This window comes from Podarcis pityusensis (assembly GCF_964106645.2).
Source record: "Podarcis pityusensis genome assembly, chromosome: 17".
Classification (NCBI taxonomy): domain Eukaryota; kingdom Metazoa; phylum Chordata; class Lepidosauria; order Squamata; family Lacertidae; genus Podarcis; species Podarcis pityusensis.
Window position 1 is genome coordinate 38,006,575 of NC_138042.1, and position 18,474 is coordinate 38,025,048.

General features: G+C 46.8%; 2 protein-coding genes and 1 long non-coding RNA gene across 4 annotated transcripts in view; 1 reads left to right on the top strand and 2 right to left on the bottom strand.

The window, feature by feature from the left end:
• The window catches only part of LOC308466368, a 71,228-nt gene extending 67,459 nt beyond the window's left edge, over positions 1 to 3,769 (bottom strand). The window contains exon 1 of the long non-coding RNA XR_013980805.1: positions 3,364 to 3,769. This is a non-coding gene — a long non-coding RNA (uncharacterized lncRNA). The remainder of the gene's footprint in view (positions 1 to 3,363) is intronic.
• Positions 1 to 11,841, bottom strand: part of SLC26A1 (solute carrier family 26 member 1) — a 49,291-nt gene extending 37,450 nt beyond the window's left edge. The window contains exons 1-2 of one of the 2 annotated variants that reach the window (XM_080986812.1): positions 10,986 to 11,841; positions 8,629 to 8,827 (exon numbers count right to left, since the gene is read on the bottom strand). The gene's annotated coding sequence lies outside the window, so the exon portion shown is untranslated. Of the gene's footprint in view, positions 1 to 8,628; positions 8,978 to 9,340; positions 9,656 to 10,985 lie in introns of those variants that run through there. The other variant, XM_080986815.1, reaches the window with a different exon arrangement.
• IDUA (alpha-L-iduronidase) overlaps positions 1 to 18,097 on the top strand; it is a 63,691-nt gene extending 45,594 nt beyond the window's left edge. Inside the window, exons 8-14 of the mRNA XM_080986841.1 lie at positions 4,799 to 5,015; positions 6,616 to 6,822; positions 7,750 to 7,871; positions 13,203 to 13,328; positions 14,651 to 14,727; positions 15,654 to 15,754; positions 16,560 to 18,097. Coding sequence (XP_080842967.1) covers positions 4,799 to 5,015; positions 6,616 to 6,822; positions 7,750 to 7,871; positions 13,203 to 13,328; positions 14,651 to 14,727; positions 15,654 to 15,754; positions 16,560 to 16,657 — 948 coding nt within the window. The 3' untranslated portion in view covers positions 16,658 to 18,097. The remainder of the gene's footprint in view (positions 1 to 4,798; positions 5,016 to 6,615; positions 6,823 to 7,749; positions 7,872 to 13,202; positions 13,329 to 14,650; positions 14,728 to 15,653; positions 15,755 to 16,559) is intronic.
• The last annotated feature ends 377 nt before the right edge of the window (positions 18,098 to 18,474 follow it).

Genomic DNA, 18,474 nt, shown 5'->3' on the forward strand with positions numbered 1-18,474 from the left:
AGGGGGCCACTGAAGGACCATTTTTGGCCCTGAGAGGAAGGGAAGAGAGCAAAAAGACAGAAGAGCCTGGGGAGATGTTCAGTATCTCTAGCTCCTGGTTTTCCAGCTGAGATGGCTCCATTGCACACCTGCCACCAGAGGGCCATCTTGGCCTAATGGGAGGAAATATCAAGCTCTTTAAAAAAAGGAAATATTGTTTCATCTCTCTTTTTCCCTTTAATGTAAACTGCTTTGTGCATGAGGCTCCCCTGAAAAGCATTACAGTGGTACCTCGGGTTACATATGCTTCAGGGGACTGAATCTATCTCAGCACCTACTTCTGTCCTATTATCACAGTACCATCGAGAGTGTCTTAACCTATAGTATATTATCGTGGTATGGGAGCAGCTCTGAAACGGATAAAAAAGCTTTACAGAGAATAATTAAAATTGCCCAGAATGTTATTGGGCTCCAACTACCAACCCTGGATGAGATCTTCACGTCTCGCACTTTGAAGAAGTCACACAATATCCTGAGAGATCCCACCCATCCTGCTCACAACTTCTTTGAACTGTTGCCTTCGGGCAGAAGATATAGGACAATGAAAACACGAACCACACGCCTTCTGAATAGTTTCTATCCAAGAGCTCTGATTGCACTAAATAATGATCTCAGGGCCAGTTGCAAGAAATAGCAAGCAGGGAGTAGGAAGGAATGAGACAGGTTTTTAGGTTATGTTATGCCTTTAATAGGTTATGTTACATTCTGGAGTATGATATGTTTTTATAGATTATGTCTGAATAGGACGAGAGTGTTGGAGATACGTGCAAATGTGTATGTGAACCCGGTCTTTGGGTGGGTGTTTGATTTTCGTTGTTGTGTATACTGTGTATATACGGACAATGACAATAAATTTATCTTAATCTTAATCTTCAGGTTACATACGCTTCAGGTTACAGACTCTGCTAACCCAGAAATAGTGCTTCAGGTTAAGAACTTTGCTTCAGGATGAGAACAGAAATCGGGCTCTTGGCGGCGCGGCGGCAGCAGCAGGCCCCATTAGCTAAAGTGGTGCTTCAGGTTAAGAACAGTTTCAGGTTAAGAACAGACCTCTGGAACGAATTAAGTACTTAACCCGAGGTACCACTGTATACTGATACCTTAAATAAATAAATGGAAGTCTAAAGCCACCAGAACTGCCCTGTCTGCACACCCTGTTGCTGCCGCCCTGTGCCCAGGTTACGTTTGCTTACTCACCGAGGTGCGAGAAGTGGGCGAGGAGACAGTCTGGCTGCCTTTTGCCGAAGGAGCATTTGATTCTCAGAATGTGCCCTTGTCTTTTACCCGTACAGTCATACCTTGGAAGTCGAACAGAATCCGTTCCGGAAGTCCGTTCGACTTCCAAAATGTTCAAAAACCAAATCATGGCTTCTGATTGGCTGAAGGAAGCTCCTACAGCCAATCGGTAGCCGCGGAAGCCCCATTGGATGTTTGGGTTCCAAAAGAATGTTTGCAAACCAGAACAATCTCTTCCGGGGTTGCGGCATTCGGGAGCCAAAACGTCCGAGTTCCAGGGCGTCCAGGATCCAAGGTACGACTGCATAAGCAAAGGATTGTCATTACAGTGGTACCTCAGGTTAAGTACTTAATTCGTTCTGGAGGTCCGTACTTAACCTGAAACTGTTCTTAACCTGAAGCACCACTTTAGCTCATGGGGCCTCCCGCTGCCGCCACGCTGCTGGAGCACGATTTCTGTTCTATTTTTTTATTAAGTTTTTTTACAACACAAACACACACACTCATAAGACTAAACAAAATAATAATAATAAACAAGCAGCGAAAAACAAAAACGCAAAAAGAAAAAGAAAAAACAATGTCAAAGTACAGTGGTACCTCGGGTTAAGTACTTAATTCGTTCTGGAGGTCCGTTCTTAACCTGAAACTGTTCTTAACCTGAAGCACCACTTTAGCTATTGGGGCCTCCTGCTGCTGCTGTGCTGCCGGAGCCCGATTTCTGTTCTCATCCTGAAGCAAAGTTCTTAACCTGAAGCACTATTTCTGGGTTAGTGGAGTCTGTAACCTGAAGTGTATGTAACCTGAGGTACCACTGTAATTCCTATGGTGAAAAATCAAATGCTTCACTTGGCAGCCACCTGCCCTCCATGGCTGATTCAAGGGCCTGAACCCCATCTGCCAGGGATCCCACAAGAGAATCAGTGGAGGAGACTCTTGGGGCATGGGATTTTGCTAAAGATTCCTGCATTGCAGGGGGTTGGACTAGATGACCCTGGGGGTCCCTTCCAACTCTTATGATTCTATTTCTGTCTACACAGTTTATGCCTTGGATTATTGTAATATTCAGGCCCCACCTGTCACGGCAGCCAGTTTCCTAGCATTCTTTATTTGTTAATGTGCAGGAACTTGTCAGACTATAAGAGGATAGTTCGCTGTCCTGCTTTGGCTGAGCTTATCGCCTATAATTCATATCTTTTGTCGTCTCAGCAAAAGAGGAGGGCAGTGGAGAGGGGGCTTAATCGGTGAAGAGTATAGGTTAATTTTATTTACACATAGTAAACTAAGAGCGCTAGAAATTACCAAAAATGGTTTGTAACAATTTTGGTTGTACAGCCCCCTGATCCTCACTGACTACTACTTGAACTCCTCAGTTTCCGATTTTTGAAAGCATCTTTCTGGAACTCCTTTCTGCTCCTTTCAACCCAACTTGCTGCTTTGTGTATTTTGTTACTGAGCGGTAATCCTTTTATATCTGATTAGTTACACCGCTGCAATCCTCCTCTTAAGTTCCTAATTTTAGCAAGGCTTGGGAATTAGGTCAGCCAAAGCTACTGGAAAGGCTTTGGAAAGGATCCTGACGGCAAATTATTATGCTGCGTTTCTTGTTTTCAAGATGCGCACAGGACAGCTTCGCACATGGATTTAATTTCTTCCATAGCCAGACATAAACACCAGTGTCTTGTCCTCTGTACTGGGGTAAAATATCGGGGAGAAATGAGGCAGTTTAAAGAAAAAATGTGTTTGAAGATTCATGTACCTAAAGGTTGGGGCAGTGTCTATCTCAGCATCTTTTGCAGGAACACAGAGAAGCCATAGAATGTGATCCTGGGTCCAGAATATAACTGAGAATTTCAGCTTTTATTTTTTAAAACAAGAAGAGCTCCCCAGTCCTTATGGTTACAGAGATGTACTTGAATATACATAGTGGACAATGCCTGCCAAAATCCCAGAAATCAAATGGGTTCTCCACCCCCATTGTTCAGCCCAGACACTGAGGTTCAGCACTGAGGGCCTTCTGGCGGTTCCCTCATTGCGAGAAGTGAGGTTACAGGGAACCAGGCAGAGGGCCTTCTCGGTAGTGGCACCCACCCTGTGGAACGCCCTCCCATCAGATGTCAAGGAAATAAACAGCTATCTGACTTTTAGAAGACATCTGAAGGCAGCCCTGTTTAGGGAAGTTTTTAATGTTTGCTGTTTTATTGTGTTTTTAATACTCTGTTGGGAGCCGCCCAGAGTGGCTGGGGAAACCCAGCCAGATGGGTGGGGTATAAATGATCAATTATTATTATTTCCACTGCTTAAAACTATTCCAGTGGTGGGCAGTACCAGAGGCAAAAAGGAGTGGGTCCAGAGGCAAAAAGCGGCTGTAGAGGAGGTGTGGACTGGGGCAGATCCCAAGTGCCGGGTAAAGAGGACTCTGTTCAGTCCCCAGGCCGGCATTCCTCGTCCCTGGCTTAAAAGGGTGGATTGTTTGTGCTCTGCATTGTTTCTCCCCCCTCCACCGCCAGCTAAAGCATAATGAATTTATGCCAGGTAGCACAACTAAAGAAACAGTTACTCAAAATGAGAGAAATGCAAGGCTGTTGAATGCACACAGGTCACAAGGTACGGGCTACCTTGGTACAAAATGCAGATTAAGTGCAGGACATATGCCCCTGTTTGTGCTATACAGTGGTACCTTAGGTTATGTTACCTTCGGATAATGTAACTTTACATATACATAAGTGTATACTTCCGGGTTTTGCTATGTGTGCATGCGCAGAAGTGTTCTATCATGCCGTGCGTGCGCAGAAGTGGCGCCTCAACTTGAAGACTTTTCAGGGTATGTATAGACCCCCGGAACGAATTAAGTTCGTATCCGGAGGGTCCACTATATAATCATTGGAAAGGAAAAAGCAAAATTGAATTTTTGGCCTGCCTGGAGATTGTTGGATCTCGACAACTCCTCAGGAAGTACAAGTCCCACCTATTGTATAGGTGGGGCTAACATAATCACAGGTTTATTTAAGCTTTAAAGATGCTGAACGGAACGGAACATTGTGCTCTGTTGAACATGGCACAAGCTTGCCAGACGGAACAATCCCCTCTCTCCTTCTCTTCCCATGTGCTGCTCTGGGGTCCTCCTGAACCACCACGCCTCAAGCCAATTTGGGCGGGGGGGGGGGGACACAAAGGGGACACAGCCTCGCTGTACAAGCGGAAGTCCTTGCGTAGAGTTTGCGCTGACTGACAGGGCTTGTTTGGTGAGTCCCCTCCCGCTGCCCCTTTCAATAGTGGTGCCCACCCTGTGGAACACCCTCCCTTCAGATGTGAAGGAAATAAGCAGCTATCTTCTTTTTAAAAGACATCTGAAGGCAGCCCTGTTCAGGGAAGTTTTTAATATTTAACGCTGTATTGTTTTTAACACTTGATTGGGAGCCGCCCAGAGTGGCTGGGGAAACTCAGCCAGATGGGCAGGGTATAAATAATAAATTTATTATTATTATTATTATTATTATTATTAATTATTATTATTCCTTCGCAGGTTATTGCCCAGCACCAAAACCTGCTGCTTGCTCGAGCCAACAACACCGTCAACTACACTTTGCTGAGCAACGACAACGCATTTCTGAGCTACCACCCCTATCACTTCACGCAGAGGACGCTGACGGCGCGCTTTCAGATGAACAACACCAAACCGCCGCATGTCCAGATGGTGAGGAAGCCAGTGCTCACGGTGATGGGCTTGCTGGCTCTCCTAGGTACAGCAAACCACTCGTCCTGTTTCCTGTTTGCAAGAGGAAAAGCAGGAGAGGCCTTTGTGGTGGCAGCGGCTGCAATATACTCTCCCATTGCTGGGGTCACCGCAGCTTACCTGGGCTTAGCTGGGGCAGAGTGGCGGCGAGGCCAGGATTGCATATGATGCATATTAGTGGAACTGCAGAGTCCAGACCATGGCCTCATCCTGCCCCACACCGGTGTTGAGAAGGCCCCTCTCCCACCACAGGAGCCACCGCTGCTTCAAAAGTCATTTTTACAAAAGAGGATATATGTGCGTGTTACTGGCCACCCAATGTTAACCAAACGGGGGCACAAACCTGTTACCCTACTTCCCAATGACATTTGGTGAATTTTTCCATAGAGGAGCAGTTAGGGCCAGAAGCGCCACCTTGCAAGGGCAATTGGGGGGGGGGGGTGAGCATCGTGCCTCCTTCCCTAAATTTGGCAGAAGGAGGAGGAAGAGGAGTTTGGATTTGATAGCCCGCTTTATCACTACCCTAAGGAGTCTCAAAGCGGCTAACAATCTCAACCAACACTCTGTGAGGTGAGTGGGGCTGAGAGACTTCATAGAAGTGTGGCTAGCCCAAGGTCACCCAGCAGCTGCATGTGGAGGAGCGGGGAATCGAACCCAGTTCACCAGATTACGAGTCTACCACTCTTAACCACTGCACCACACTGGCACAGTGGCTCTCCCAGCTCTCCCAAAAGCTTCCCAGGCTTTGGGAAGGGAGCACCAGCCTTCTTCTTTTTTAAAAAAATATTTTTAAAATTAAGTTTTACAGTTTAAAATTCTCATAATCTACATAAGTAATAGAGAAACAAATGCCAGAAAGAGAAACCCCTTCTCCCCCCACCCCCGGACTTCCCTCAACTTCCCCTTTCTGGTTCTTTATACATTTAATACTTCTACTTACACTGTTTTATCTTAATTTTATCACCATCTGTCTAAATACATTCCCATTATTATCATTTTGTATCTCCCCGCTATAAATTCTTCTCATAATTAATTATTTTCAAAAACATTATTCCTTGTCTTTTACCTTCATTTTCGTGGTTGTAAGTGTTTACTCAAACCCTGCTAGTGAGTCTATTTCTTGACAATATTTCTGTAGGTACAGCAAATATAATTCCCAGTCTTTTTAAAAGCCTCAATTGTCTTTATCTCTTAATTTTCCTGTAAGCCTCGCCATTTCTGCGCAATCCATCATGATGAAGGAGGCGCCAGGCTTCAATACTTTAATACACTAATTTTCCGGGAACATTTAGGGGACTAGTCTAGCCCCCCTAGCCCACTGACCACACTCCACCGCCTGCTTCCCAAGGGACTGTCGCCTCTCATTTGGACCTGCTATTTGCACGGCTCCACAGAGGCGTCCGGTTAGCCCCTGTGAGAAAAGGATGCTGTACAAGGTGGGACTTGAGCCTGATCCAGCAGGAGAGCAGCAAAACGGCAGCTTGGGGAGAGGCGAGACAGCGGGTGGGTGGCTACGAAGGTGGGTCTGCTTATGAGGAGCACAGTGGGGTGCAATAAAACAAGGCCAAGTTCGAAGTAAGATTCAAGTTTCTCTTCCTCTTGCGTAGGAGAGGAGCAAGTCTCTGCCAACATCTCCAGCCAGGAATCGGAAGACTGTGACACTCTTGGAGTACTAGCCAGTATGCACAGACCTCAAGAGCAGGGACCCGACAGCTGGCAGGCCTCCGTGTTGATCTATGCCAGCAAAGACAATGAGACATCTTCCAACGTCAGTGCCGTGACTCTAAACATAACCAATTACCCCAAACACAAAGGTATAGTTGTCACTGTGTTTGTTTTCCTGATGCGTCATTACACGAAGGCAAGTGATTCTATGATTCTATACAGTGGTACCTTGGGTTACATACGCTTCAGGTTACAGACGCTTCAGGTTACAGACTCCGCTAACCCAGAAATAGTACCTGAGGTTAAGAGCTTTGCTTCAGGATGAGAACAGAACTCGTGCTCCGGCGGCGCGGCAGCAGCGGGAGGCCCCATTAGCTAAAGTGGTTAAGAACAGTTTCAGGTTAAGAACAGACCTCTGGAACGAATTAAGTACTTAACCCAAGGTACCACTGTATTTACTGCAGCTATTGAGTGGCTCACCTTATTCTAAAAGGACAGCTGGCCTGGAATAGCCATTTCATGCAGCCTAAACCATTGTGCCATGGTGGCACGACACAATCATACAGTGGTACCTCGCAAGACGAATGCCTCGCAAGACGAAAAACGCGCAAGACGAAAGAGTTTTCCGTTTTTTGAGTCGTTCCGCAAGACGAATTTCCCTATGGGCTTGCTTCGCAAGACGAGTTTGTTTCCTTTTTCTTAAAGCCGCTAAGCCGCTGAACCGTTAATAGCCGCTAAGCCGCTAATAGCCACTAAGCTGCTAATAGCCGTGCTTCACAAGACGAAGAAACTGCAAGACGAAGAGACTCGCGGAACGGATTAATTTCGTCTTGCGAGGCACCACTGTATATTTTGATAGTAGCTTTCTTTGATTCCTCTCATGAAACTCAGGCTTTTTTTCTTGGTTTGCAGCTTCTAAAAAGCTTGCAATGGATCCAGCTTCTTCTGGTCCTTTCTTGGACTTCTTACAAGCCTCTGGTGAATAAGAACACCGTATCTGAAAGCCTCGGTCTCTGGCCTGACGTTCAACTAACAATCAAGAGTTTTCACGTTACTCTCCCTTTGTCTTCCCAAAGGACTTGTGTACATCACTTACTACTTGGATAACTACCTGACCAACCCGTATTTGCAGTGGAGGAAACTGGGAGCTCCAGATTTTCCTTCCCCGAAGCAACTGGAGCAGATAAGAGCTGCTGAGGTACGATGTGTTTGTTGTACATTCAGTCCTCACTGAGTTCAAAAGGGCTTGGTCCTGAGTTAAGCGTGGGCAGAATTGCAGCCATTCCTCCCTATCCCTCTATGTGTTTACTTGGAAGTAAGTCCTGCTGTTTCCAGTGAGGTATTCTCTCAGGTAAGTGGATAGGATCCCTCCCTTAGGAGGTATAGCTCATCATAAACGTAAGGTTTTTTTTGGGGGGGGGGGTCAAGAGGTAAAGCAGGCTTCCTCTCCTTCCTGCAGAGGTCATATCTACTCAGGGTCCCTCCAGAATTCTTTTTTTATTGCACTTTTATGACTATTTGTACTCATGGTGCTATTGAGGTGGGCCCACATGACCGTGATTTCAATACTGTTTGTGCCTGGAAAATATTTGGACCAGCCACACCGCTTCATCTCCAACCAGTGCCTATCCTGTAACATCCTGCTGTAATCCCATAAATTGTCATACCACAAATGCTTTGGGGTTGCTTTGTCCCACCTTTTGTGGCACTCTGGACAGCAATCATGTGGTAACACTGGGGAAGCATTGCATAGGAAATAATGAAGCAGAATAAACCCCCCACCAGTGCGCTATTTCTGTGTCAATAGCAGGCTGCAAGATACACTCACAATAATGGAGGAGTCACAGTCATTCTCCTTTCCATAGGCTGAACCTTCCGCAAGAAATTCCTGGCCATCTCCTCCCTCACAAACTCCAACTACGCTCTCCTGGGTCGTATTTTTCCGGTTCCCTTACCTCAGACAGTTTGCGCTCCATCCTTGCTGATCACAAAGGCTGCCCTGCCAGATCAGACCGAGGCCCACCAGATTCAGCATTCTGTTTCCCACAGCAGCCAGCTAGATGCCTCTCTGAGCTCACAAGCAGCATACGCCAATGCCAGCTATTCTTCTGTTCTTGGTCCCCCCAGCACTGGAGATTCGAAGGTACACTGCCCCTGTAAAAGGAAGTTCCATTTAGCTATTTAGTTGTTTCTGTCCTAACTCTGTTGCCATTCAGCTACATTGAGTGACCTTCAATTCTAGCAACGTGGGACAGCGACAAAAACATTCCACAACATACATTATTTTGTAAGTTTCTATCATGCCTTGAGGGACACGGGTGGCACTGTGAGTTAAACCACAGAGCCTAGGGCTTCCTGATCAGAAGGTCAGCGGTTCGAATCCCCGCAACGGGGTGAGCTCCCGTTGCTCGGTCCCTGCTCCTGCTAACCTAGCAGTTTGAAAGCACGTCAAAGTGCAAGTAGATAAATAGGTACCACTCTGGTGGGAAGGTATACGGCATTTCTGTGCACTGCTCTGGTTCACCAGAAGCGGCTTAGTCATGGTGGCCACATGACCCGGAAGCTGTATGCCAGCTCCCTCGGCCAATAAATCGAGATGAGCTCTGCAACCCCAGAGTCGGCCACGACTGGACCTAATGGTCAGGGGTCCCTTTACCTTTGTCATACCTTGACTTCAGTCCTTAACATACCAGAGTACAAATGGCATTCAACACAGAGGATCTTGTTTCTGAGTAATCACGTTCAGGATTGCATTTAGTAATCTTTGTTCTCTAAGCTAAAAAGCACCAAACATTTTATTTATTATTATTGCTGCGTATCTACCCCACCTTTTCTCGAAGGGCCTCGTGGTGCCAACATGGTTCTTGCCCTCCCCATTTTATCATCACAACAACCCTGTGAGGTAGGCTAGGCTGAGAGATAGACCGGCCCCGTGGCTAAGTGAGGATTTGAACCCCGAGGTCCTAGTCCAGCACTATCCACTGCACCCCACTGCCTCTTGCTTTTGCTTTTCCTCTTGGGTGGTGAAGATAAAGGGACCCCTTACCATTAGGTCCAGTCGCAGACAACTCTGGGGTTGTGGCTCTCATCTTGCTTTACTGGCCGAGGGAGCCGGCATACAGCTTCCGGGTCATGTGGCCAGCATGACTAAGCTGCTTCTGGTGAACCAGAGCAGCGCATGGAAACGCCGTTTACCTTCCCGCTGGAGCAGTACCTATTGATCTACTTGCACTTTGATGTGCTTTTGAACTGCTAGGTTGGCAGGAGCAGGGACCGAGCAATGGGAGCTCACCCCGTCGCGGGGATTCGAATCACCAACCTTCTGATCAGCAAGCCCTAGGCTCTGCGCTCAAAACCCATTGATCAGAGGCTCATTCACACATTTCACTGAACACCAGTGCAAACTTTCATTTATCATGTACAAGTGTTCGTGTATAAGAACGTACACTTGTTTATTTGTATAGCTCAGCTACTGTACGTTTGTTGAACGTTACATATGGATAACTGTCATGTTAGGTGCTCTTTTAGATACTATGCCCCGCTAGTTCTCTTCAAAAATATATTGGGCCCTCTATCCCCGGCTGCTAATCCACCCCCCCCCCCTTTAAATTTACAAGGTTTATGCCAGAGCCAGCCCCAAATGTTTTATTGCCTGAAGCAGAGGATCAAATGATGCCCTTCCATTGCCACCTCATCATGGTTGCTCAAGTTTATTTTGCCACTTGGGGCAAATAAAATTCCACAAGTGCCCTTCCCTCCTTTCTAAAAATACTGTGATAATAAATTAAATAACCAACCATTTGTTGCCGTTTCATGACACCCAAAATCAGCCGTCTTGAGGCAGCCATCTCACTCTGGCTAATGTTTTTTACGCTCACTGAATTTCTGCACGATGCAGAACTGTTTAAGAGGGTGAGAACATTGACAGCAGTTCTTGTCTGCTATATAGCAGGAATGGACCACACCACCATCAGGAATCCTTCCCTTCTCCTCTGGTAAAATATAACAGTATATATTTTGACTAAATATAGGGTGATCACAGGGCTCCTCTACACTACAGATTTTAAGCACCATAATATCCATTCCCTCTCCTCAGGGAACCCTGGGAGCCATAGTTTTTGTGGAGTGGGAGAAGCAGAAGCTTGGGAGAGTCAGCACTCTCACCAAACTACAATTCCCAGAGTGCTTGGGGAGAAAGCCTCAGTCATTAAACTGGTATAGCACTGATATACGTTTGTAGTGCAGTTAGGGCCTCAGAAGCATCCCAAAAATGAAGGACATGCCCCTTCCCCACCTTCAACCCCCTACTTACCTACCACTCGTGCCTCTGGTATCCCCTTCCTTGTGAGTACCTCAGAAGTGAGGAGTTGGTAAAAATTTATTCCGTCCCTTTTATGCTGTCCAGATGTTCGCTTCCTTCTGGATCATCTTTTCTGTCGAGCTGACTCCACAGTACGCTGTCGGCGCTACATAAATATTTGTTGTAAGGCTATCCGAATGAGCAAGGCCAGTGGAAGGGCCACCACTTTTGCGTTACTTTTGATCTTTAAGCCGGTTCTCCTTCGTAAGCACATACCTGCACACTGGGGGATCCCTGCCCCACTGATCCCCCTGAAGGAAATCTGAACCCTGCCCTGTGGATATATTATTATTATTTTTAATGATGTGGTTGGGGTTTTTTGGGTTGTGTTTTGACTAAAAGAAGAACTGCAAGTTACCTCATTGCACACATGCTCCCTAATGTAGGGTCAGGGAGAATTGCAGTGAGGCAGAAACAGGTGTTTTTTTCACTTCTGTGCCTGCCAATTTTCCACTATAAATCACAGCAGAAATCCACAGTGGGGATTTTCCGCCACGCCTCTCCATCTTACTTTTGGTCTTGGATAATCTGAAATGGTCAGTAAGCTATGCCATACATTTAAAGCATGCTGATGCCACCTTAATAGCCATGGCTCATCACCCCTCCACCCAAATAATCCTGGGAAACATAGTTTCCCCTCCCAGAGCTACAGCTAGCAGACCTTTGGCATTCTACAGTTCTCAGAATTCTTTTTTGGAGGCGGGAAGGCATGATGCTATAAATGTACCGTATTTTTCGCTCCATAGGGCACAGCGGACCATAAGGCACACCTAGTTTTTAGGGGCGGAAATGAAGAAAAAAAATATTATTTCCCCCCCTAGCCCCAAAGAGCAAAGAAGCCAAGACAGTGAGCGGGATGGATCCCGCTCGCTGTCTTGGCTTCATTTTTAGCTGCGTGCAACCTCTCCCGACTGGAGAGGTTGCACGTGGCTTTGGCAGAAGCCGAGGCAGCGAGCGGGATGGATCCCACTCTCTGCCTTGGCTTTGTTTTTAGCCGCGGGGCTGGGGCGGGGGGAACCCGGGCTTCCCCCGACCCCAGCCCCCAGAACAGGTCCGGGAGCAGCGGCAAGGTTGCGTGCAGCCTTGCCTTCGCTCCCGGAGCTTGCGGGGCTGGCGGGGGAAGCCCGGGTCCCCCCCCCCAGCCCCAGGGACCACACATTCGCTCCATAAGACGCACAGACATTTCCCCTTAGTTTTTAAGAGGAAAAAAGTGTGTCTTATGGAGCGAAAAATACGGTACTTTATATGTATTGTGCAATTGGCATTTCCAGGTGGAAATCTGAAAGCATGGGAAAAGTACAAAGGGAAAATGTGTTTTGAAAGGCGGCTGAATGAACAGTCTTAACATCCTGCTTCCCACATGGGCCAGACGGGTACCTCCAATAATCCCAAGAGCAAGCCATGAAGGCAATAGCCCTCCCTGCTGTTATTCCCCAGCACTGACATTCAAGTAAAATATGCTAACTCCAGATCTCTCCTTCAAAACAACCCACTTCAGGTTTTGCGTTCTAACATGATGAGCTGTGGGTGTGCTCCATCCTATGCACACATTCCCCACATGAAGGGGAAAAGAGTTCCAAAGAGGCACTTTTTGTTCAAAAGCGCTGTTGCACTTTTTCTGATCTTTCAGAATGCTCCGAATGGCTAACTTGGGCACTGCTGAGTGATCTCCCATTCAAGCTGAGACTTGTGCCCTCTGGCCCCTGGACAATGTTTAGCATATCACCATGGTTAATACCGATAGGCTACTAAGCGGCTTAGGGACGTGGGTAGTGCTGTGGGTTAAACCACAGAGCCTAGGACTTTGGCGATCGGAAGGTCGGCGGTTCGAATCCCTGCGATGGGGTGAGCTCCTATTGCTCAGTCCCTGCTCCTGCCAACCTAGCAGTTTGAAAGCACATCAAAGTGCAAGTAGATAAATAGGTACCACTCGGGCGGGAAGGTAAACGGCGTTTCCGTGCGCTGCTCTGGTTCGCCAGAAGCGGCTTAGTCATGCTGGCCACATCACCCGGAAACTGTACGCCGGCTCCTTCGGCCAATAAAGCGAGATGAGCGCCACAACCCCAGAGTCGGCCACAACTAGACCTAATGGTCAGGGGTCCCTTTACCTTTTTACTGTAGGGAAGTTTCTCCTCAGGGACCATTAAGCATTTTTATTTTATTTCATAGGACCCTGTGGTGAAAGGGCCATTTTCACTCCCAGCAAAAGGCAGCTTAGTGCTGAAACAAGAGCTCCCAGTTCCATCCGTCTTCCTCATCCACATCTGTGCAAAGCCTCTGGCTGCTCCCGATCAGGTAGGCGCAACATCCTGTAGATGTGTGGAACCTCTAATCCAATTTGAAACAAACAATATTCGTTGGTTCATTTGTTTTTCTGAGTCCAGCTTAAGGTGTTGGAGTTTGGGACCCATTTTGTTTCAGATAAATACTATTGTCTCGGTGCTTTTGTAATCATAAGCCACTCTTTATTAGCAAATCATATAAGATCACTCTTATTATTATTAATAATAATTTTATTATTTACACCCCGCCCATCTGACCGGGTTAATCCAGCCATTCTGAGCAGCTTCCAACGTATATAAAAACATAATAAAACATATAAGCGAGTGTCTGTTGATTTTGTGTAAATCAATGTACTTTTTAATTTATTTTTGGCTATTTGTAAGTGGTCAACCCTACAGATGGCTGCCCTCTTCCCACATCCCACTACAAATACGGCCCCTTTAGAGAAGCTGTTGGCAGCCCAGACTACAAGGAGAAGCACCCTCTTGTCAGCCACTCTGAAAGCAGGTCCCCTAAGGCCTAGTCTTCCCTTAGACCATTTGCTTGCATCTCAGTTTTTCTGCTTCTGGCTGCAGGTGGCAGAGGCGGTTTTAGGGTAGCACGACTGGTGTGGTGCAGGGGGCTTTGGGACGGAATGAGAGAGGTGGGGGACACTCCTGTGATGAAACACTCTCTCATGAGAAACCATGCCCAATTTTCTTTTTGCTTTTGTTTCCAGTTTATCAGCCATCCCTAGTAGCCTCATCATTTGGTCAAATCGATCCGTTTTTTAAAGCTCTCTGTCAGGGAACTGCCATCGGAGCTAGAGGCGGAGGGAAGGCTCCAGAGGGATGCCGGAGAGGGTCCCAGTAGGGAGAGAGGCAGCCCGTCCGCTGGGGAAGGAAATCAGCGTAACACCAGTGGAGAAGAGGGGCAGATGGGGGAATCGGAGAGGAGGCTCCAAGACTCCTCGCCGGAGACCAGCGGAGAGAGTACGGGTCCTCCGCTGCCCACACCCTCCCTGCGCAGAAGGCTTCCGCGCAGGGAGACTAGATGGAGACTAGGCGTCAAAGAACTTTTGTACTGGAAGAAGTTCAAGAAACGCCCACTGACGGATTCTGCCAGCGACTGAGACAGCCACAAAGCTAGAAGCTGTCCGGTCGGAAAGGGTTCAACCAGGTAACCTAGCCAGAAGTGGCGGCAACTTACGCACGAGCAACCCCTAAACCCAGTACACTCTCTTACATCTTGCTTTAGTGGAGAAAAAATGCATAAAATAATGTAATAAATAAATAAAAATAAACTCACTCTTTTGATACATGCCATGCTAACCCTGAGCTAATCTGTCTTGTCAGGTGAATGGTGTTCGCCTCATCCGTCTCACAAAGGAACAAGTTTTGATAGTGTGGGATGACAGCTGTGTGAATTCAAAGTAGGTAACTCGCGCCTAAAGGAATGCAGAACTGTCTCGGTTTTAAATCCATCTTTTTCAAATTCTTTGTGTAAAGCAGTAGCTAAATAGCAACTGTACATTTCACAAACTGTGAGGAATCAGACTGGAAAATCCAGAGGGCAATGGCTGAATATTGCTGAGCTCTGGGGCCATATGAATTGCTTCTTGCTCACCTCGCTTGGAGTCTAATGGCCTAGCGCAAGGCAGGTGCTTTAGAATACCGTATTTTTCGCTCTATAGGACGCACTTTTTCCCCTCCAAAAATTAAGGGGAAATGTGTGTGCGTCCTATGGAGCGAATGCAGGCTCCTTGGCTTCAGCGATAGCAATGCGAAGCCTCCGAAGTGCAGAGGGAGAGCTCCTTCCGTGCTCCGGAGGCTTCGCGTTGCTTTCGCTGAAGCCTGGAGAGCAAGAGGCGTCGGTGCACACCGACCCCTCTCGCTCTCCAGGCTTCAGGGAGAGCCGCCTGAAGCCTCCGGAGCGCAGCAGGAACTCGCGCTGTGCTCCGGAGGCTTCTGGTTGCTATCGCTGAAGCCAAGGAGACTTTGGGTTCCCCTTGCTGAAGCCGGGAGAGCAAGACTCCTGGCTTCAGCAGAGAGGGAGAGCTGCGCAGCGCCCCTTCAGCGAAGCGGGAGGAGAAATGGAAGGGGCTCCGTTTTTCCTGCCGCTTCACTGAAGGGGCGCTGAGCAGAGAGGGGGAGAATTTTTTTTTCTTGTTCTCCCCCTCTAAAACAAGGTGCGTCCTATGGTTGGGTGCATCCTATCGAGCGAAAAATACGGTAAATAGGTTTGGAACAGTTGTCTTTAATTTCTACTTATTTTCCTCTGAAAAATCACTTTTCCTTGCAGGGTTACAGCAATAAGCTTGCAAGTCTCTGTGATGTGTTTGTTTGTTTTTCTTCATAGGTGCCTGAAAAAATTTGAAGTGTTTTTCTCACAGGATGGAAAAACATTCCGCCAGATCAGTGTCAAAGACAGTATATTTACAGCATTGGTCTACAGCCCAGGTAACGTCCAGTCCTACAAATGTCCAGTGTCTTTCTTTATTTTTAATTTTAGAACAAAAGAAAATTAAGATCATTTCAATTCTTCCACACAACCTTTTTTTAAAAATTGGCAGCTTCGTTTTTTGAAGCAACCTTGAGGAACTGTAATGTGTCCTTGCTTGATAATGGAGTCTATATGCCACTGTTTATAGATTCAGGTTCCCAAACACCACTGGTGTGAAGGTTAATATTTGATGAATTATTGTATTTTAATACTTCGCTGGAAGCCGCCCAGAGTGGCTGGGGAAACCCTGTCAGATGGGCAGGGTATTATTTATTATTATTATTATTATTATTATTGTTATTATTATTATTAATAATATTAATATAATATCATCATCATCAAATGGTTGCTTTTGGTTGTAGAAGTTCTTCTGCTCAAGAAGAGTAAAACTTTATGGGAAGATTAAAGGTACATAGTGAGAATTTCCACACAGGTTTATAAGGGGATGCTTTGTGTAGGAAGGTTAAAAGTACACAGAAGGATCAAAGATTCAGTCTAGGGACCTGGCTATTTTAAAGACAGACAGCTTTTTAAAAAAAATTATTTTTCATTCTTGTCAAAACAAAAAAGGTCTTCAATTACTACCACAAAGTACAAATACTTGGTTCCTGGCTTATCTGAACATTTGGTTGCAGAGATAAACAATCTACTTTAAAAACACACACCAAAATATAGGCGTTTTGTCAATGTAGTTTTTTCCCCAGTCTTTCTCAGTATAACCAAGATGTTCAACTAACTATTTGTGTTGGACTTTCTCTACAGAAACAACAGTCACAGGGTTCTACAAAGTGCGAGCTGTGGATTACTGGGGCAGAGTGGGGCCATTTTCTCTCCCGGTGTACTACAATGAAGCATCTTAAGAAAGGCCAACACCTCAAAGGCAAGCCAGAACTTACAGAATTAGGCTTGCACTTTGTCAGGCTACAAGTCCTTAAAGCAGTGGTTCTTCATACTCTTTAAGAAATTTCCCCTTACGATGCTCAGAACAACTTGACTTCCAGGGCGTCAGAGGAGAAATGAGGAGAGCGACTGGAAGCCACTCCAGAGCACCAAAAGTTTCATTTTCAAGAGATAATTTTGAAAAATAAAGTAGCACCCTAAGGCAGGCAACAGAACTGCCTCTCCCCACAATCCAAGGGACGCTAGTTGCTGATGTAAGCACTTGTTCAAGCCCCTGCAGTAACTAGTTTCGAGAGTCAAATGGATTAGAAAAAAAGAAAAGTGAATCGGCTGGAACAGGAGTTGGCAAACTACGGTCCGCAGGCCGGATCTGGCCCAATTGCCCTCTGGATCCAGCCCGTGAACGGTTCCATTTCCCCCCCCCAATTTTTTTCGGGCGCCATTTTTTTGCAACCCCCCCCAAACTACATCTCCCAGCATGCTCCAAGGTTGCTCAGCCCTCCATGACGCTGGCCAATCCGAAGCCTTAGCAACCTCAGGCCTCCCCTCCATTGGCCAGTTTCACACAAGTCGGCAGCCAATGGTGACCCTTCCCAAGACCTGCTGCGAGGAGGGAGGAGGAAGATGAGGAAGACTCTTCTGTGCTGCTTGGCAGTGGCACATTAGCAGCATGGTCATGGACACCCCGGGGTAGGGGCACTTCCTGGTGGGGTGGCTGTGGCCCCTCCATGCAAGCCAATATCCAGCGCAGGCGGGGCGCCCCCTCCCCAGTCCAGCCCAGCCCGCTCCATCTGAATGTGGTAAGTGGAGGTATCTCAACCGCTCTGTCTCCAAGGGAAGGCGTGTATGCATGCGCGCACAGGGTCTGGCCCACCACAAATTCTGAGGGACAGTGAACTGGCCCCCCGCAGAAAAAGTTTGCTGACCCCTGGGCTGGAAGAAGAAGAAGAGTTTGGATTTGATATCCCGCTTTATCACTACCTGAAGGAGTCTCAAAGCGGCTAACATTCTCCTTTCCTTCCTTCCCCCACAACAAACACACTGTGAGGTGAGTGGGGCTGAGAGACTTCAGAGAAGTGTGACTGGCCCAAGGTCACCCAGCAGCTGCATGTGGAGGAGCGGAGACGCAAACCCGGTTCACCAGATTACGAGTCTACCGCTCTTAACCACACCACCACACTGGCTCTCACACTGGAAGAATAGCATGCTGGGAAAAGTGCTCAGGAATGGGAAGATGCCAAGTGCCAATCTTTTGAAGAATTTGGTTTTAGAAGTAGGTTTGTATTTTCTGTGCTTGCGCAAAACAAAAAGTTGATTAAAGGTACTCATCTTGAGCTTGGATGCTACATGCAATTTTTGGAATCCCTCATTTGAATAAAGATCTGCTATATATTTCGGAAGGTTCTTTGTCTATTTGTTTGTTCTGTGTGCGATTGGATACCTAACATAGCATAACCAAATTTTGCATGACGGCTCCTAAGATCAGGGAGCAGGTTTTTCTCTCTACGCTTGCATAGTTTGGACACCATTTTGAATCCAGATGATGGAATGAAACTTTCAAAACTGCACTGAATTGTTTTAGTTTCTTAGCATTCTTGAGCAATGCTGGGCACTTTCCACTAGATTTAAGTAAATAATACATTGCATCTCTTTGACAAGGGAGAGTGTCCACGGCGGTTGCTGATATAGGTGCTCCCCCCACATCGATGGGGCAGCATACCTGTGCCATTTTGTGGTCTTTTAGATGCGGCAGCCATTTTGTAACTGGTATCCACAG